The sequence below is a fragment of the Pyrus communis genome, chromosome 5, assembly GCF_963583255.1.
Source record: "Pyrus communis chromosome 5, drPyrComm1.1, whole genome shotgun sequence".
Lineage (NCBI taxonomy): Eukaryota > Viridiplantae > Streptophyta > Magnoliopsida > Rosales > Rosaceae > Pyrus > Pyrus communis.
In genome coordinates, this window is record NC_084807.1 from 257083 (window position 1) to 276018 (window position 18936).

The window sequence follows — 18936 nt, forward strand, 5'->3', positions numbered from 1 at the left end:
ATTATTTATGTAATAGCAACACTCCAAGTTCTATCAATTCAATCTTGACAAGTGCCCAAGTTCTGCAAAGCATTTCGACCGATGGATATTATCTGGCTCCTTGATTGCAAATAATTGTATTAACATCTCACTAAAACAATAAGTGTATGTTTGTTGCACTGAACTATTTCGTACTAAACTAACTTTAGGAATTAAGTTGGATTGGTTTGGCAAGATAACAATAGCAAAACGTTTGGTGCAGTACCGAACTACACGACAGACTAAGCCATCTTCTTTCTCCAAATGATCTCAGCAAATCACAACCTAGAGATCTCAAGAAATTCTCAATAAAAAACCAAAATTCCCAACAAACCACAACCCAAGATCACAAGATATTCTATAATTTTTTTGTCAACCAAAAAATAAGAGAAATACAAAAGAAGGTATGAGAAATGGTTGATGATTAGCAATCCTCTACTTTCTGGGAGCCGGTCTCGTTAAGATCGGATAGCTAAGAATTTAGTCAAGGCAAGTCCCTTGTAATTTCATTAAAGTTAGTCGCTGCGAATAATAATATGAGACTATACTATCATTAGTCCAGTCCATTGAATTCTAGTGGTATGGAAAACAAACGACTCTAGGAAAAAAAAAAAAAAAAAAATCACCAATGTCAAGGTTTGGTAATTTGACACCTGTTGGAGGTCTTGGGTTCAAAACCCGTTGCTGGTGTGGAAGTCGGACTTGTGACCAAAGAGAGGTTGAAATACATATGTGAGTCTTCTCGACCCTCAAAAGAGGTGGATAACCGCGACTTGCTGCCAATTGACTTCTTTTTTTTTGAAGTCTGGTAATTTGTGAGGAAAACAAAATGTCGTCATGCATATAAGACAGCTTCAATATGAACACGCTGGGAGATAATTGAGTTTCACTTTTTCTATTCTTTCGTTATTTTTCTTCCTTTTTCATCTATTGGGTACTCGTCATTGTTTCCAATAGACTTGCACGTTTCTTTGAGAACATCCGATAATACTGTAACGATGCCCTAGACCAGGCAGCAAATAAAAGTTTGAATTACAATAGTAAAGAAAAATGAAAGAGTCAAAATGTAATAGGTGGTGCTGTTTACATGCGTACCCTTATTTTTACTTTTTATGTACTTTTGGTTATTTTATGTCATTTAATTAATTTTTTTTTCAAAATTCATTTGATTAGACAATAAAAAATTAAAAAGAACGTGAAGAATAAGAATAGTGCGCGGGTAGCTTTACCCCAAACTAAAAAAACAGGAGAGTGAGGAATTGAATGAGTGGATGAGAAGTTGATGAGATGTGATGATGGAGGTTGAGTGACTATCATGAGTCATGCATGCACGCCTTGTGAAAGTTGATTATGACCTTCGTTGGGTTTGACTGCCTTTCTCCATCTCAACTCTGAAAGTCGATCTTCAAGTCTCAACCCCACATCATCATCATATTAAAATTCAATTGGGTTCGGATGGCCATCCTTTCATTATTTTCTCTCTCTCCTGATTAACTTAAAAACATTTCTGTTGTAATAATGTTGGAACCAAATTGATCAATGTTATTATTACAACGAAGTTATTACTTTATAAAGGTGTAAGTCATAAAAATTATTTTTCAACTTAGTTATTCTTAATAAAATTGTGCAGATATAAAGGCACCAGGAAAATAGACATAGCCTTAAGCAGCTATTAGTGGTTAGCAAGATACATAAAGAGTTATGTTCTTATTGATAATTATTATTATGTGGAGGCAAATTTTTAAGGACGAAATCTAAAAAATTATAATTTATAACAATATAGAAGTTACTACTATTTATAACTGGCTCGAGTTTAGGCCAAAAAATTTTCTTGACAAGATAAAAGTTGATGTAGATCATACGCCTAATAGACTGAAGATCAAGTCCAAAGGCGCAAATCGGGTAGTAAGAACAAAGCTTTGCAAATCTGGGCTTTGGTGTACGACTAGGGTTCATAATCTATTGTTTCAAAACTGCGATACACATCAAACTCACCGCTTGGTTCTAACAGAGGATTTTTTGGCCAAATTTCATTGTTTACAAAGTTTTATTAGGGTTTTAAGTTTCAACGACGTTTTCTTTATTTATTTATTTTTAATCATATGGAAATCGTAGAGTTTTTGGCTTTAAAGATTATAAATTAGACGTTTAGGCATTGCAAGTAGTGGATTGTCATGGTTGTTAGGGTCTTCCTCATCAACCCTCTACGTTTCGGATTCCATCCTGTGGATGCAAATTTCCGCCTTCTTCTTCTTGGAGGAAAATGTACCTGCAAAACAATTAACACATAAGATCAAGGCCAAGAGCCTCACACACCTACGATGATTTTGGGGGTGGGGGGGGGGGGGGGGGGGGCGGCGGGCTTTGGCCGAAGAATCTCTGATGCCAAAGTTAGAGAAAAATTGCTTAGATAATTTTTGGGAGAGAATTGGACTTAGGTTTTTGGAGAAAATGAGAGGCTATATATAGGGGTGTGGCCGGTCCTATTTGGAGAAATAGGGATGGGCCACTTATGTTGGTATTTTGAATAGATATTATGTCAAATAATATCTTGCAATTAATTGGGTAATTAATCAATTAATTTAGTAATTAATCCCAATTTGAAAAGAATAAATGAGAGTTACCTTGTGGGTGAGGATTTGATGAGGAGTGATGAGAAGGTTTTGAATAAATACCATTTTGATCATCTTTGATCTTGATTAAGCGGTTATTGTCCGTTACATGCGCATGGGAATCCCGGTGTGCCTTAAGGGTAATTTTGTCCTTTTGACCCAAAAGTATACGTGTCGTCTCCATAATTTTCTTGATTATTTTTGGCTCCACACACCCCTCCCCTCCCTTAATGTAGATTAGTGTAAAATATCGCTTGTAATTAAAAAAGATGGATGTTTAGACCTTAGGTTTGTTATCTTATCAATTATCAATCGATAAAGTTTGATGTTTTATCATACAATGATGGATTCCATACCTGAAGACAAGGTTGCCTAGTTCACTGTGAAGATCAAGATCTTCTGCACCAAGTTCAGCCACTTCGACTATAAACGTGAGAATATAGGTGCGCTCAATCGGTACCAGGTTGTAAGGGCACATGTGCTCCAAGGTGATGAGAGTTTTAATGGTGAACGTGGTTTGGCTATCTGAATACCGAACTGCAAAATGCACTTGAGAGTAACGAATTGTAGAACACTTCACTTCGCTAGGAAGTTAATGAAGTGATGTTTTTAGGCAAATGAATTAAGAATTCTTTGCCTGTTGAAACTTGGATATGTAATCAACCACCTTAGAAATAGTCCAACTGAATGTGCTTCTATGCTGCATGCTTCTACGGCGCCAGAGCTGTTTACTTGTCTAATCTAAAGGTGTCGCCGGTTGTCAACACATTGTTGTTTACTTATCCAAACTGAAAGTGTGTTGACGTGGGGGAGGTGGGTAAGGGTAGCTAGTATTTTTCTTAAAGGTGTGAGAAGGGTTTCACATAGAGCGAGGGTTTTGCAGAGCGTTTTGAGTTGTTTGTTCAGTTGAAGGGGTTCTCTACATTACAAAACCTCTTGTATTTATAGGGATTAATTTCGTGATGGCCAAGTCTACCGAATAGTATAATTATGATATTGTTCAGCATATTCTTTAAATATACTCGGAATTATTCTCAGTCGAAACTCGATTGTCGCAGGATCTCGTCGCCTTCGACTAGGACTCTAAACCTAGATTGATTATGTACTTGATTCAACATTTGTCCGAAAATCAATTCATGATTCTTAATATTCCTCTTATCCAATAGCTTAGAGTACATGGTGCAAAGTCAGATCCAAACAATTGTACAATATTTTAAAGAAAAACATATTGTATAATTCAATTTGATAGTTACTAAAAGTAAAGTTATGAAGACAAAAGGAAAAAGGATTATATTACATGATATTTTAAAGTTGCATTAGTATTTGATAATTTTGGGAAAATTTTCTAGCTTCTTAAACTGGTTGTTTTTTTTTAATTGTTGCATGTTTGCTTAGAGCTTTATGTTTCACCCTAGCCAATTTAAATAAGCCCAAATTGAGTTGTGTCTTCAATATAATTTTGTTACAAGAAAAATGGAAGAGTAATAATAAATAGAGACTAATACAAATAGGGTAGTGCTATCCACACACATTTTTACACTCCACACATCTTTTGTTAATTTTTATCATTTGATCTTCTTTAATTTATTCGATCTGACAACCAAAAATTGAAAGAGTATGTGAGAAGTAAAAATAGGTATCAAATAGCACCACCCATACAAATAATATGATACTGAATCAACAATAAACGTATTTGATTTTACTGGGGCAGCTGTGCAATATTTAGCAGGCCTCGTAGGATTCTTGGACAAGGAAAAAGGCATATATAAATGGTTGATTGGAAAATCTAATCGACTAGACTTGGCCAATTAATAGTCAAATCCTTTTTATCTTTTTCTCTCTATCTTTCTCGTGCTTAACCAAATCCAATCACCCCTTTTCCTGATCTTCTGCTGTTAAGTGGTAAATGAAATGTTAATTTTCCAAATAACTAACCAAATGAAATGGTTCAAACTTTTAAGCTTGTCGCGTGTAGTGCGTACCCTGCAGAGGAGGAAAGCGTGTTAGCTAATTACTTGCTTGGAATTGGTATTTGGTAATAAGTCCAAATCTTCATTCTCCCTTCACATTATTCCTTCTCATCTCCACTAATTGCCGATCACACCAAAAAACCCTATCTTAAAATGAATCTTAATAATGTGTTTTTTTCCACTCAGGCTGGCAATTGAAATGTACGTGGATACATTTTTATTTTACAGTCGTCTTCTTACAATTTAAATAATTTCTGATTGTTATTGCCTATAGATTTTATATTTCATCAATAGCAAAAAATTCATTAAAAAAAAAGACACCGATCGCATGATGCATGCATGCATCTCACTATCACATGTAATTTATCGTCGTCTCAAGTCAACATCATGTTTGGTAGGATGACACATGCATCTATGATTTTTATTTTATTTTATCAAAACACGAGCGAAGCAAACCACAGATTATTATTTTACGAGATAAATGAAATTAAAAAACATAATCATAAGATGAAAAAGTAGTTAACATGCATGAAAAGAAAAGGCTAGGTATCTAATTAAATAATTAATCTTAAGGAATAGTTTGGATGTGGTCTCTAGTTCCTAACACCCTTTGACTAAAACTTTAATGGTATTCAAAGTTTGATCAAAGTCTATTGACTTTGTACACCTCATTATATTACTATTAATATTTATATTTTTATAGTTTTGACATTAATTGTTTGATATTTTATGAGATTTATAATCCTATAAATTTAAAATCCCTCATTACAATACTATTAGAAACGGCTACAATAAAAAAATTCAAACATTTTGATTGAATGAATGGATAAAATCTATGTAAAGAATGTATCCATAGTGTTAAAAAAAATTGGTACATTTTACAAAAAATTTTGGTACATTTCACATATAACAAAGTGGTACATTAATAAGGAAGAATGGGTACATTATAAATAAATTAGGGTACAAATAAAAGATAAAAAAATTATGAGTACAAATGAAATTTTAAAAAATTATGGGCGCAAAAAGAAATTAATACATGGGTACAAATTAAAACTAAAAAGAAAATACTATAAATTTTAAAAAGGGTTGCAAATTAAAAGTAGGTACAAACCAAAAATATAAATATATGATACAAAGTTTAGCCATAAAACATATATATACCATAATTAATTTTTCTATCATTAATTAATTATACAATGTCACTTGACGGTAAACACATGGGCACAAATACAAATAAAACTTTAAAAAATATGGGCACAAAAATAAATTAATATATGTGTACAAATTAAAACTGAAAAAAAAAATTGATACAAATTAAAAAAAAGGTTTGCAAATTAAAAATGGGTACAAACTGAAAATAAAAATATATGATAAAAAATTTAGCCATAAATATAAATATATTAATTGTAACATTTTTAACACTAAAGGAATATATTTAAAAATAAAAAAAAATATTTTATTATTAAAATAATTAATGATGTTATTAATACTCAAGAACCTTGATAAAAATTTGAAAAAGAATAAGACTTTAATCAATGGAGTAGCAAAATAAGAGATGAGAACCTAATTTCTCATTTCTAAATTGAATCAAACAAAAAATAAAAGGCGAGCTTTTAATTGAAGAAGAGTGAGCACATCGGATTGCTAGCAGGTTATCGTGATCATGAATGTTTTCACCCTAATTACATCCGAAATCAAACATTTAGGACGAGTGCTCTGCAATATCATTATTTTGCTAATCTTTCCAATCACTTTGCTTAAATTACGTGATGTGCATGAGGGATATCTTATGATTGCACATTTAGAAGCTTTAAAATGCAACTTTGTCTTTTGGAATGCGTTTTGATTTTGATAATCAATTGCATTACATGATCATTCAAAGATTTACCATCATGAGCTCTATATAATTACGAGCAATATTCACAAACAAAAAACTTCTAATAAAAAATAGAATTATAAGACACCAAACAAACAATGCCATACAAAACCACAATTTAGTTTCCATTTGCTGATTTTTATACCCTCAAATCTTAGGTTGACCAAATTTAAGATAATGGTGCCAGTGATAGCGGTAGGGGTGATGTGATGGTGATGGTAAGGTAATGGTGTAAGAGTTTTGCTCTCTATATTTAGTGTATATGTGTTTTTTTTTTTTTTTTTTTTGGAGGCGAGTGTATATGTGTTTTGATATGTAAGTAATTGGACAGATATTAAATATATTTAATTCTCATTAAATATTACAGAGGAAAATTAAATGAACTTATTTTGAATTAAGAGGTGGTTAAAACCTCTTACAAAACTGGTTGTAACCAACTCGATGATAGGAGAGTGGTTACCAACACACATGCACGGCTTTGGCCTCTCTTTTCAGGTTAACGTGTCCAATATATGCTCGCCTATTGAGAGCACGAATTGTAAGGAATCGAGAGAAGAGAATATCGAAGCACGAACCTATTCATGATGAGTTCTTTTGTGGATACGAACTGATATTAATTAATTAGGGTTTACTTTTGATTAGAAGTTCTAACTATTAGAGCGTGGTTTAATGGCTTTATTGGTTTTGATAGTTGCTCACAGTGACGGTTTCAAGATTTTAAATTCAAAGAATCCCAATAATAAAGGTCAAAAAATTAATAGGCAAAAATAACATTGAAGTTTTATTCTCGGGTCTCTTTTAAGATTTATTCAAATCAATGTAACACTCATTTTGTCTTGAACTTAAATTATCCGAACAAATAGAGGGTGCTATTGGCTTTGGTGAAAAATCTTTCCATGTTTCTTATTTCTACATTACACAATTGATAAAAAACACAAAACATAAACCAATTAACCAATAAACAAAAATTCCATCTAAATTTCAATAATCACATGAGTATACAAACATAAAACATATCAATAATCATATCAAATCATTGACTATAAACCTCCATCAGTATCTAATATAATTTAATTGAGATTAGATTAGAATACCAAAAACTTGCATGAATTTTGAACCAAATGGTGATGGTGTGGAGCTTTGAAACAAATTGAGGTATGATATTGGAGTAAAGTTAGGATTTAGAATTTTAGGGTTTTGAAAATTAGGGAATTGGGGATTGGGTGAATTTGTGAAAATCAGGACAATGGGATGGGGGAAGGGATGGGGAAGAGTGGGACTTGGGGGACATGCTAGCTGGGAATTTAAAACAAAATATACACTAACGAAAACGATTTGTATATTGTTTTAATTAAAAAAAATTAAAATAGTTGGCCAAAAAGAGCGTTTTGGGCCAAGCCTTTAAAAAGAAAACTTTTTCACGCGGCCGTCTTCTCCGAAGACACCGCTGCTCACCCACTACAACTTGCACACACAGGCCTTCCTCCTTGAGTGCGAGGGGTCCCTAGAAAATTTCAAACAACGATTCAAGGTTGCCAAGGGGTCCTGGGACCTCCCAAGTCCCTCTATGGGTCTGCCACTGGTTGCTCAGTGATGTGTGTGTGTGTGTATATATATATATAACGATTTCAAATGGTGGCGACATGGTGGTGGTGACATAGTTATACATACAAGGCGGTGAAGTATATCGTCAGAAGTAAGAAAAATGAAATCTGTCAAAATCTTAAGAGACGAGACTAGATTTGCTATGACAATAATATAGTAAAAAAGCAATCACAGTCCATCGGAATCCGTGACTTCTAAAGACTATTTTAATTCAAAAATCAACTATTGATCCAGTTTATCTATTTTGCCTTGTTCGTTGAAAAGAACATGCTTGAGACACCACATTTTGTAGACCACTAAGCAAATAAATTAGGTCAAATACCACATCAAAAGTACACTCCAAAATAAATGTACATATTTGCCTCAACAAATTTCCTAGTCCCTTGAAAATGTTGTAAGGCACCAAGTCACCTGCTAAGCGACTGAGTGAAGAATGAGGATTGAGGTCGATCGAGGAAGATTGCAAAATCTTGAAATGAAGTCTCTTGTGTTTCTTCCTTCTTCCTTTCACGTGTGTTTGTCAACCAAACTGAGTAGTAAGGTTTGTCGGTCAAACTGGTTCCCACAAACAACCTCAATTATTATTATACAATAAAGAAAAAATCATAAATTGATTAATAAATCACAAAAAGGGAGAAATTGAAGAAAGAAAGAGTAGTGTTTGGTTGAGTCTGCGGTTGCATATAAAAACAGAATCTTTTTTCAAGAGACTAGAGCTTCAATTTTCTGGAAGATTATGGAGCTTTGTTTGAGCTTAGGAGGTCATGAGGAACCTGCAGAGCGATCAGATCAGAACACCACCACCACCACCACCAAAACGACAGAGTTTTGCATGAGCTTATCAATCGGTCCAAGCTGTGCTGCTGGTACTACTAGTACTCCTCATCCTCCTCCAAGACATGAAGCAGCTGCAGCAGATAAAAAACAAGATGATGATGATGGTGATCATATTCATGTAGATGATCGTGTACCACTTCAACTTGATCTTCTCCTTTGGCCTACTTCTCCTTGTAATCGGATTCAAAACGGTGAGATGGAGTTTATTAAATTCATTAATTACAATTTTAATTAATTTATCTTTTTTTATTTAGGGTTTAATCAATTATGTTTCTGGGTATTAATTAATGGCATAAATAGCTGGTGTGCTGTCCATGAACGTGATCAACAGAGTTGAGGAAGTGGTGGCTGCTGCGTCGTCAACGCACACGAACAGTGGTTCGTCGTCGTTTCAGATCATGGATATCGGCAGTAATAATCACAGCAAGGGCAGTGCAGGTGATGATCTGAATAATAATTACCACAACGTCTACAACTACAATAGGAAGGCTCACTCTGCAGAAGCAGGAGATGATGAGGGAGAAAGGGCATCTAATTCCAGGGTGGGCAGCGATGAGGAGGAGGACGACATTATCAATGGTAACACTAGCACCTCTAGAAAGAAGCTCAGGCTCTCCAAGGAACAATCTGCTTTTCTTGAAGAAAGTTTCAAAGAACACCATACTCTCGATCCTGTAAGTGTAAAGTTTTAATTATATATAATTAAGGACACAAAACACATGAAAATGTTCTCTTATTGGACTCTTTGTCTTTGTCTCGCTCCATGAATGCGGACCATATATAAGCTAGGTATATTTTCGCTAGTAACATATTAATTACACATAAATATAGAGATCTAATTTATTTATGATATTAATTAATGGTGCAGAAGCAAAAGCTGGCACTGGCGAAACAGCTTAGTCTTCGTCCAAGACAAGTTGAAGTTTGGTTTCAGAATAAAAGAGCAAGGTATCTATACATCTAATCTAGCTATATCATCTGCATCTGTCTTTGTATATGAACGTAGAAATCGTATTACCTAAAAGGGAGTTCTTGTTGACACTTCTTTTTGCAGTTCAGCTTTATGAAAACACAAACAAAATAAATTTATACAAGTGCACGATGACCTTTTTAGAGTGACTAAGAGTTTACCTAAAAGGGAGTTCTTGTTAACTCTTAGTAATAGCATAAGAGACTAAGAGTTTATCTTCTTTAATTTTGATCTTTTCGACAAAGACAATTAGTTTACGCAAAATATTGGGACTCGAATAATGGATGATGTGATGATGTGAATTAATTGAATGCAGGACAAAGTTGAAGCAAACGGAGGTTGACTGTGAGTTCCTGAAGAGATGTTGTGAGACACTGACGGAAGAGAACAGAAGGCTAAACAAAGAGCTACAAGAGTTGAGGGCTTTGAAGGCTACTCATCACTCAAACCCATTCTCCATGCAATCACCAGCCACCACCCTCACCATGTGTCCTTCCTGCGAGCGCACAGCCACCACCGCCAACCCCGCCAGCAAAACCACCAACAATACTAATAACAATAATAATAATAAAGTTGAGTCAACTAGTCCTACAAAAGTCCAAGCAGCTAAATTCCCTCTCAAAAGACCCAGCTTCTATCCATTTTTTCAACCCAAATCCCACCCCTCTTCCGCAGCTTCATGAATACTACCAAAGCTTCCTTCCAAATAGGATTACATTTGTTTGGTGGGCATGTACATTACATATATACGTATAGAAAGAAAAAATAAGCATTAGGAATGTAAACGGTTCATAGTTTTCTTTCTGGGGGTTTGTTCTGTTTCATTCAGGTTATGCCTTCATGTGATTTATAGAATTGGGTTTCTTTTTTTCCTTTATTTTCTCCCTCTTTTCCCCTTTCTGAAGCCCCAACAGTTTATTTGTTTTCCACTTTTCTATTGATAGAGAAATAGAATTAAGAAGGAAACATAGTTAAGAAATTCAAGAAATTAAGAAAAAGTCCGGGTGTGTATTATATAATAAACAAGAGTTGTTGGATTTTGATTTGTCAAGCATGCATGCTTTGAAAGGTTATCTTTTGGGATTTGATGATTTCATTTCATGAAATTGAAAATTCTAGAGGGCGGTGTTGCATCAATTAACATCGTATATCATAGCAGAGGCATGCATATTACAACTTGATGGAAATTGGAAACTAGTAGTAGCTGGGAGATGGAGATGGGAGTGTTCCCAGCCTAAAAAAGCAAAGCTGTCGTTGTGGGGAGAAGGGACAAGAATCAGAAGACAATATGACTTAGGGTTTAGGGTTTAAATTTTAATATAATCATATCATATCGTACTCTAATTCATCCTTGGCTTTTGAATGAAGCAAAATAGAAATGGATCGTGCAGCATGCATGCTGATGCAGGGTGATCATTGGAGACCAGAAAACAAGTGTGAATCAGTGATTGGATAGAAATATTGGTTTATGAATGCATGCATGCGTTGGCTCTCCTTGTCCAATGCACATCACACATGCAGGTGACATGCATGAAACAACAATACCATGTGAGATTCCTATTGGAAGTATGCATAATCATGCAAGTTTAAAGTATAAAAATATGAGACCGACCATGGACCCATCTCCGACGTCCTTATTGGCAAATAACGGGAATTAATCACCTATTCTTTTCAGTCTTCACTAATTTATTTCACAAAGCTTATAAGAAATTTACGCGCGTAAAACAAAACAGAAGTTTATTCTATGTTTTGTGATTGGAAAATTAGTGATTAAGATACCTACCACAACCTTTTTGACATTTCAAAAGATATGGATAAGAACAACATCCTACTATTTTATTTTATATGTGGTGTAGCAAATTCTTAGTCCTACACCTTTCCAAGTTTCAACCAATTTAAAGACCAGTTTCTAATTTTAGTTTCTTCGGATTCCTCTCCCCATTTTTTCCTCATTTAAACTCTTAATAGACAAACGATAACCACGTATCATCTTTATCTTCCCCACATCTCTCTATTATGACAAAACTAAACAAAAACAATAGATAAGATTAAACAATGATGTGTAAGAAGAAAAAAATGAAGACGTGGTTATCATTTTCCTTTCATAATTCCTTTATAAGATTCTTCAGGTCTCATGAGAAGACGTCCAATAATTCTATTTTTAAGGAAGATTAGAAAGATAACCCAAATTTGAACCATGTATGAAATATGAATATTGAAAAAGTTAACCAAAAGTTGATGTGACAATATTACACTACTAGGGGAATAACATTTTGATGTGAAAAAAATAATTTAATAGTTGGACACAAGGATAGCATTTTGACTCTCAGAAGCTAATTGCGGTAGTCAGAGTATTATTCCCTTGTCCAAATATCTAGTTTATTATTCGAGGGCAAAAGCATATCGATGCGTGGTTTTATTTTATACATGGCACCGTCCATAGAAAAGATTGGTGTACGAAATATAATCCAGTTGATATATTAACTAAAGCGGTTTGACCTGTTAAGTTTGAGCCTCTTTTGAACATAACTCAAATACTTTGTGCTTGAATATGTGTAAAGGTGAATCCCGTGGAGATTATTGACAATTGTTTGCGGTTTGTTCGTAGAAGACTGAAAGCCACATATTTAGGCATAAACGATGGCTTCCGAAAGTTGCTTTTTGTATGTAAATTTTGTAATAAAACTTGGTTATTTCTCTTTCTACTTTTTGTGACCTCGATCCGGATTGATAACAGAATAGCTTTTTAATTTTTGGTCATTAAAGGCAGGGTAATATTTTCACACCAACTTTGGGTTTAGAATTTTGAGAGCTTAAAAATGTTAGCTTATATTCGAGAGGGGCCAACTTTTGGCTACTTTTCCAAATTTTCCTTCAAAATATGGAACGAGGCCTTGAAAAAATATGACGACTTCCCTTGCTTGCAGCTGCATGTCTAAAAGCTCATCTGTTAAAGAAAATAAACGAAAAATGACCAGAGAAAGAATTATTACAATACAACTCAAACCTTTTGGTGTCGTAACAACTCACAACGCTCAACTTACACTCAAACGCACGGAAAAACAAAAAATTGTAGCTCACTCAGTTCCCACAATTTTTTCCTATCATCTACCATGCCCACGTAACATACCACCAATGATGTTGACTGTTACAGCAAAGTACAATTTGTACAGAAAACTTGCTTGAATACCGTACACATTTTTCATCATTCCAAAAAAAAACTGATTTGGTATGAAAGTCCATTGTGCTCAATGTTAATTAGGTCCGATAGAGCAACATATGGGTCAGTTTCCTGAAGCTAGATCATTTCTGAACTGTTCTACCAAGGGAGGAAGGAGAAGCGCAAGCCTAGACTTGTACCTTGCAATTCGCTGTAAGCGTTCTTCTCTTAATCTACAAAATAAACACCAAATAGCTAGTCAACCTCTGCAGTATGCTTTATCTGCAGAAAGCGTAATGCCAAAGCTTTTTGGAAAACAGAACATCCCATTTATAGTGTATGACTTATCTTTACCTAGAGAGCGATAACGCTGTTAGAAAATATATAGTTTTATCAGTATAAGATATAAGGCTGTTAGCCCCTTGTTTTTGTTTTTTGTTACAACGGAGGGAATCGAACTCTTGACCTGGCCTAATCCTAATCCTAATCCATTTTCCCACCCTCCCACACCACTTGAGCTAACCCTAAGGACATTGGGTTAATGGTGAATTGGTACCTTCTTTCATGAATGGTTGATTAAGGCAGCATGCGTCATCAATAAAGTATAATTAATACTCAGAAACTTAACAAACCAAATTGGGTGCATGTGGGATATAGAGTGAGAACTTGCAGGCACATGCTAAAACCTAAAATGTCTTTCTTCTATTTCTTTTATTTTTCATTTTTTTTGGGGCAATTTAATATCTTAAATTAAGAGGTCCATTTTTCCTCCAGCTTTGGACTTCAAAAGGCAAACCTAGACGCCCATTGATTCAGTTTAGTGGCAACCGAAATCCACTTCTCTTTCGAGGTATTTTTCACAATCAAAGCTTCAACAGAAAAATAAAATGGATGAGATAAATCAACCGCAAATATACCCTAACTTAATCTTGCAAATGGTAATTATAATTCATATATGATATTCAATTAAACCCATTAACTTCAACTAAGGTGGAAATTTAAGGTTTGTAAATCAGCTTTCAAGGCTTAAAATGATTATCTGTGACAAAGGAAAGTCGACTCACTGTGTGTAAGGACCAGATTGTGAAAAACTTACCGTGCTCGAACCTTTCTGGCGCGTTTGACATGTCTTTTTAACAGATCATGTGTTGATAAACGCTCAATGTGTTCCTCAGCCTGGAAGCGAGAACAATGAAACTAAGTACATTTTTAATAAGCACTATACATCTAATCGTTAGATATAGGAATGGACAGATTCGAAAACATAGAAGCCTCACTTTTTAATTTATGTGCCCTCTAAACTTAAAACTTACTTGTTTAAAGGTAAAAACTACAAGCAGATTCAATTTTTTTTTTTTTTTTTTTTTTTCTGAAAAACCAAAATGAAAACCTAAAGACCGGCTAGAGGTTGGGGGCAAGTGAAGAACCTATGATCCTCCAATTTGACAAACAAACTCTTGAAGTCATATATCTCAACTTTTTGTTTCCATTTATAACAATTCAAAATAATGATTACTGCTGCCAAATATAGTGGTTATCATAAAAACCCAACCTCGTCCTTGTTATCATCTCCCTTTTCTTCTGCTTCACCCCCCTCCTTCTTTGGAAGAGTAGCACTTGCCATAGGTATTGGTGAAGGTTTAGGAAGAGACCTTACAGCATCACCATATTGTGGCTGCCAGCAGAGTAAAAAATTTCCAAGATCATCAGGGCAAAATCATTATAAATGAAATAGGTAACAACAGTACTGCATCAAAAATCAAATTAGTACATTCCCACATTAATGTGCAGTTTGAACTGCTAAGGAAAACAATACATCTGTGCAGTATACTGATGACTCCTTTTGTTTGGCCAAAAAAACCTAGAAAATTCAGGTACGCATATGGGCTTTCAGTTTCCTATCTTGTTTGGTCTAATTATAAACAATAGTGATGTCAACAAGTTGTATCTAAATTTTTCCCCGGGGCACAATAGCTGGCGACATTATAGTCCATAATCTTTTTCTATTGTAAGAGGACCATTTTCATGGTACTGATGTGAGACTACTAATATTATAGTAGGATTTATCCTAATGAATGTGTTAAGACATTAATTGTCTAGATGAACTAGCTGGTAAAGGTAGTAACAAGATGTGGTATCATATATCCACTGTTTCATATGACCAGATAATTCACTCGGGAGGCATTAGCACAGAGTTAGACTGGACACATTCCAACCCGATATTTCAGGGGATGGGTGTCAGCACTCTTGAATTATTAACAAATGTTACATGAAGGCACATGTGGATCTAGGCTTTTCAAACAACTTGAGTACAAATTAGGCTTGCAAAAAGATCGAGTACTAGATTCTTATAGGATAAAAGCAAAGTATCAAACACTACACAAAACAAGATCTCAACCTATGATATGACGCCAACCTGAATTTCTTCAGGAAAACCGTTCCTCAACCATGACCGACAGTGCACGTATAGAGAAGCTCCATCTGTCACCCTGACCTGCATAAAAATAATTCCAAATAATTGACGCCAAAAAAAAAGTATGTGAACTAAAGACAACTTATAATTTGCATCCTGGTTATCCTACATACATCCAGAAGGTTTTGATGAAGGATCGATTCATTCATCTCAGAAAAGATAAAATCCAGGTTGTACTTGCGGTTTTTTTTTTTTTAAATTTCTCTACTGTTTCTGCTGCCATTAGTATCGGATTAACTGCAGCATAAGTACTATATGTATTTGAAAATTTAGCTATATGGTTGATGGCGATGGGTTGGACTACATTGTAGGGTGTCCATGGGAGGAAGTAAATATCAAAATGATGGGTTGCAGTTTCTAACTAAATTGTGTCCTTCAACAGACATCCATCTGAGTCAACTGTGCCCAACAACAGGAGCAGATTATTACATTTTCACAAATGGAACATTCATGTGTCTAAAAGGTTATCCTTTGTCTAGGCATAAAGTATGTAGAGATGTGATGAATGCAGAGGCACACATGATATGGGTTTGTAGAATGGCACTCTCAACCCTTAGATGAATCTTAAATAGATGCCTGCACGTTATTGTGCTCATTCTACACTGCCATCCTATTTTGTAGATATGAATATCAAGAAATACTCCAGGTATGCTACCATCAGAAAGGATGATTAAACAACTTCCCTGACGTGAAGGAAAGGGAGGAAGGAATTTAACTGATGAAAGAAAGAAAGAAAATATATCAGACAGATCCACTCCATCAATCATTCATATAAACTTAAACGAAAGAGAAACATCGAATGACATTTTTCCCTCAAAGCAAACAAAATATCCACACAATCACTAAATACCGTAAGGTTAATCATCAACTCATTCCAATCCCTCCTATAAACGAGGGAAAATTATCTTCACAACACCTAAGGTCATCTCTCATTACAAATAATTCATGATATGTGTTTTATATGGGTGATGTACGTAACACACCGAGCACAGCTGCTGATTCACAACCACAATGCCCTTTACCTAAAAAACTGAGAATAAAAACTGAAAGACATAGAAACAAAGAAATCATAATAATAGAGGGCTGAATAACAAAGTAAATGACAGTAGAGACTGTTTCTGACATTCTATCATATTCAATTCCACCATAAACTTGAAGAACAAAGCCTTCAACCAACTACTAAAAAAATATTGAAAAGCATGTATTCAATATAGAATGAGGTAGCCATTTCTGCCACTAATTATGTTCCATTTTTAGCCATCCGCTCCTCTTACTAGAGTGAACCTATCAAATGATCAAGGGACCTAAAATAGAAGTGAAATTAAGTGCTGTAAATGGATGTTATAAACCATGCAACATATCCAAATAAATTAGACAATGATTTAAGTACACGACCCCCACACCAAGGGATCTTTGACATCGACTAGAGCAAATTAATGGATATAACGAAAGTCATAATAGCAAGATATTATAATGCATCTATAGATGCAGAGCCAATCGGAAAGCAAAGTGTTTTCTTACTTTTCGACCTCTAATGACAGCTAAGTTATCATCTTTGTTTTTATCCCTGCAGAAAGCACATCAAGAACAAGTTACATCAGTCCAAAACTTGAAAAAACAAAATAGTCTTATTGCAAAAAATATTAAAAGAAACAAATGTCGAGGCATTATATCCAACATTACCTCATGTCTTTAAAACCATTGCTGTCAGGAACTGAAGATGGAGCAACCTAAACCAGGAAGAAGACATACTGAATAAATCTCCAAATCTTGCATTCAGACTCAACAAGCAAAACCTTTTATGCAAACAAAATAACAATAAAGCCACAGAAAATAATAATAAGAATTGCAAAAAATAAAATAAAAAAACCTGTATTCGGTTTTGCATAGAATTTTCAATGGCCAAAAAGTTACTACGTTTCGATTGGCATAATATTCATGTCAAAACTAAATCCATTGTCTAGTTTACCCATTCTGACTGGCCAGTTTGCTCAAAACTCATATTGCCTACCAAATACTAGAGATATTAACTGCATTAATTTCTCTTGTCATCGACAATATTGAACCTAGTATTATTCAGAAGAGAATGAAACATAAGCAAGATGAATGCCTAACTTGACCTGTTCAAGATGTAGAACATTCTTTTAAGACAAGACTCATATAAGCCTGCTCGCTGAGGAGTTTTTTTATTGACCATGGGCAAGCATTTGCAAAAGTAAAAATAAAGTCTACGTTACCACCAACACTTCTTTATTCTGATTACAAGTCGGAAACACCGCCAATCCATGTACAATACATACTTCAAAGTGCCAAAAATCAAAGCTTCTGATAAAGCATATTTTCCCTTATGGACTGAAATATACATAGGTAGAAAAAGAAGAACTTTGTACCCATCTTTTTGCTTATTCTAAATAACCTTTCTTATTTTCCCTAATAAATTCACCCCAATACAAGTTTTCAAGATGTTACGCAAAGAAAAAAAAGGGCTTCTTTGAGTCAAAGAATACTACCAAACAGCAAAACTTTACTGTGTGTTTGTGTGTAGTTCGCCCTACGAATAAATACCTATGTCAAAAATGTAGAATCAAAAGCACACCATTGAAAGATCAATTAAACCAACGAAAAATAGGAGAAAAGTCGAGACCTCAGGAGCAGCAGAAGAAAGGGGAAGGCCCCTAATAGGAGGAGGAAGAGGAGAAGGTGCTAAGCTGTAGTTGGATCTCATCAAATGCACAGAAATAGGCTGCTGCGAAGGGAAATTCAGAAGGGGCCGAGATGGGTACGAAGCTCCTGCGTTGGCCACAGTGACTGGGGGTTCACCTCCGGCAGCGGCGGCGGGGCGAATGGGCCGGGGAATGAAGCCTCGGCCTGAGGAAGCCAGTGGGTACAGAACCCCCTGATGATTAGCAGCTGCTGATGCTAATGGTGAAGATGATGGCGATTGGGTCCGAATTTGGAGGGATTGGGCTGCGTAAAGATTAGGAGGAAAAGGAGATGATACGGCGGGTCTTACGGGCCTCGTCGTGGGTGTGTTGGGAGCGGCAGCTCCGGCCGTGGCCGTGACGGCGGCGGCTGAAGCGGTGGTGTGGCTGGGATCTATGGCCATGGTGGTGTCTGCGGGCAGTGGCGGGGAAATTTGGGAATTTTGGTACGCTTTGGTTTTTAATTTTTGAATGTTAAAGAAAGATCCCCACCGCTTTATACACACAATTTGTATATAATAACTCTTCGGTTATAAATAGATAAAAGTGAGAGAAATAACTTTTACTAGTTACAGAAGTAAAGTAGGTGTAAAATATCACATTGTAACAATAACACAAGGGGATGACAAATAAAAGAGGGAGGGATAGATACTTATATTATTGATCTTTTCTTCCTCTCAGTATGTTTTGATAGTAATAGAGCAACTCTAAAC

At 35.1% G+C, this 18936-nt stretch overlaps 2 protein-coding genes across 2 annotated transcripts; one reads left to right on the forward strand and one right to left on the reverse strand.

Moving 5' to 3' along the window:
- Positions 1-8661: 8661 nt before the first annotated feature.
- LOC137735748 (homeobox-leucine zipper protein HOX11-like) lies at positions 8662-10765 on the forward strand. Its single transcript, XM_068475189.1, has 4 exons — positions 8662-9109; positions 9219-9592; positions 9787-9866; positions 10205-10765. The coding sequence occupies exons 1-4, from the start codon at positions 8818-8820 to the stop codon at positions 10569-10571; spliced, it is 1113 nt and encodes a 370-aa protein (XP_068331290.1). The 5' UTR covers positions 8662-8817; the 3' UTR covers positions 10572-10765.
- A 2258-nt stretch (positions 10766-13023) lies between these two features.
- Positions 13024-18688, reverse strand: LOC137735063 (uncharacterized). The gene is made up of 7 exons (XM_068474432.1): positions 18166-18688; positions 17205-17251; positions 17043-17088; positions 15465-15542; positions 14601-14723; positions 14145-14224; positions 13024-13281 (listed from the first exon to the last, which is right to left on the reverse strand). The coding sequence occupies exons 1-7, from the start codon at positions 18625-18627 to the stop codon at positions 13173-13175; spliced, it is 945 nt and encodes a 314-aa protein (XP_068330533.1). The 5' UTR covers positions 18628-18688; the 3' UTR covers positions 13024-13172.
- Positions 18689-18936: the final 248 nt, after the last annotated feature.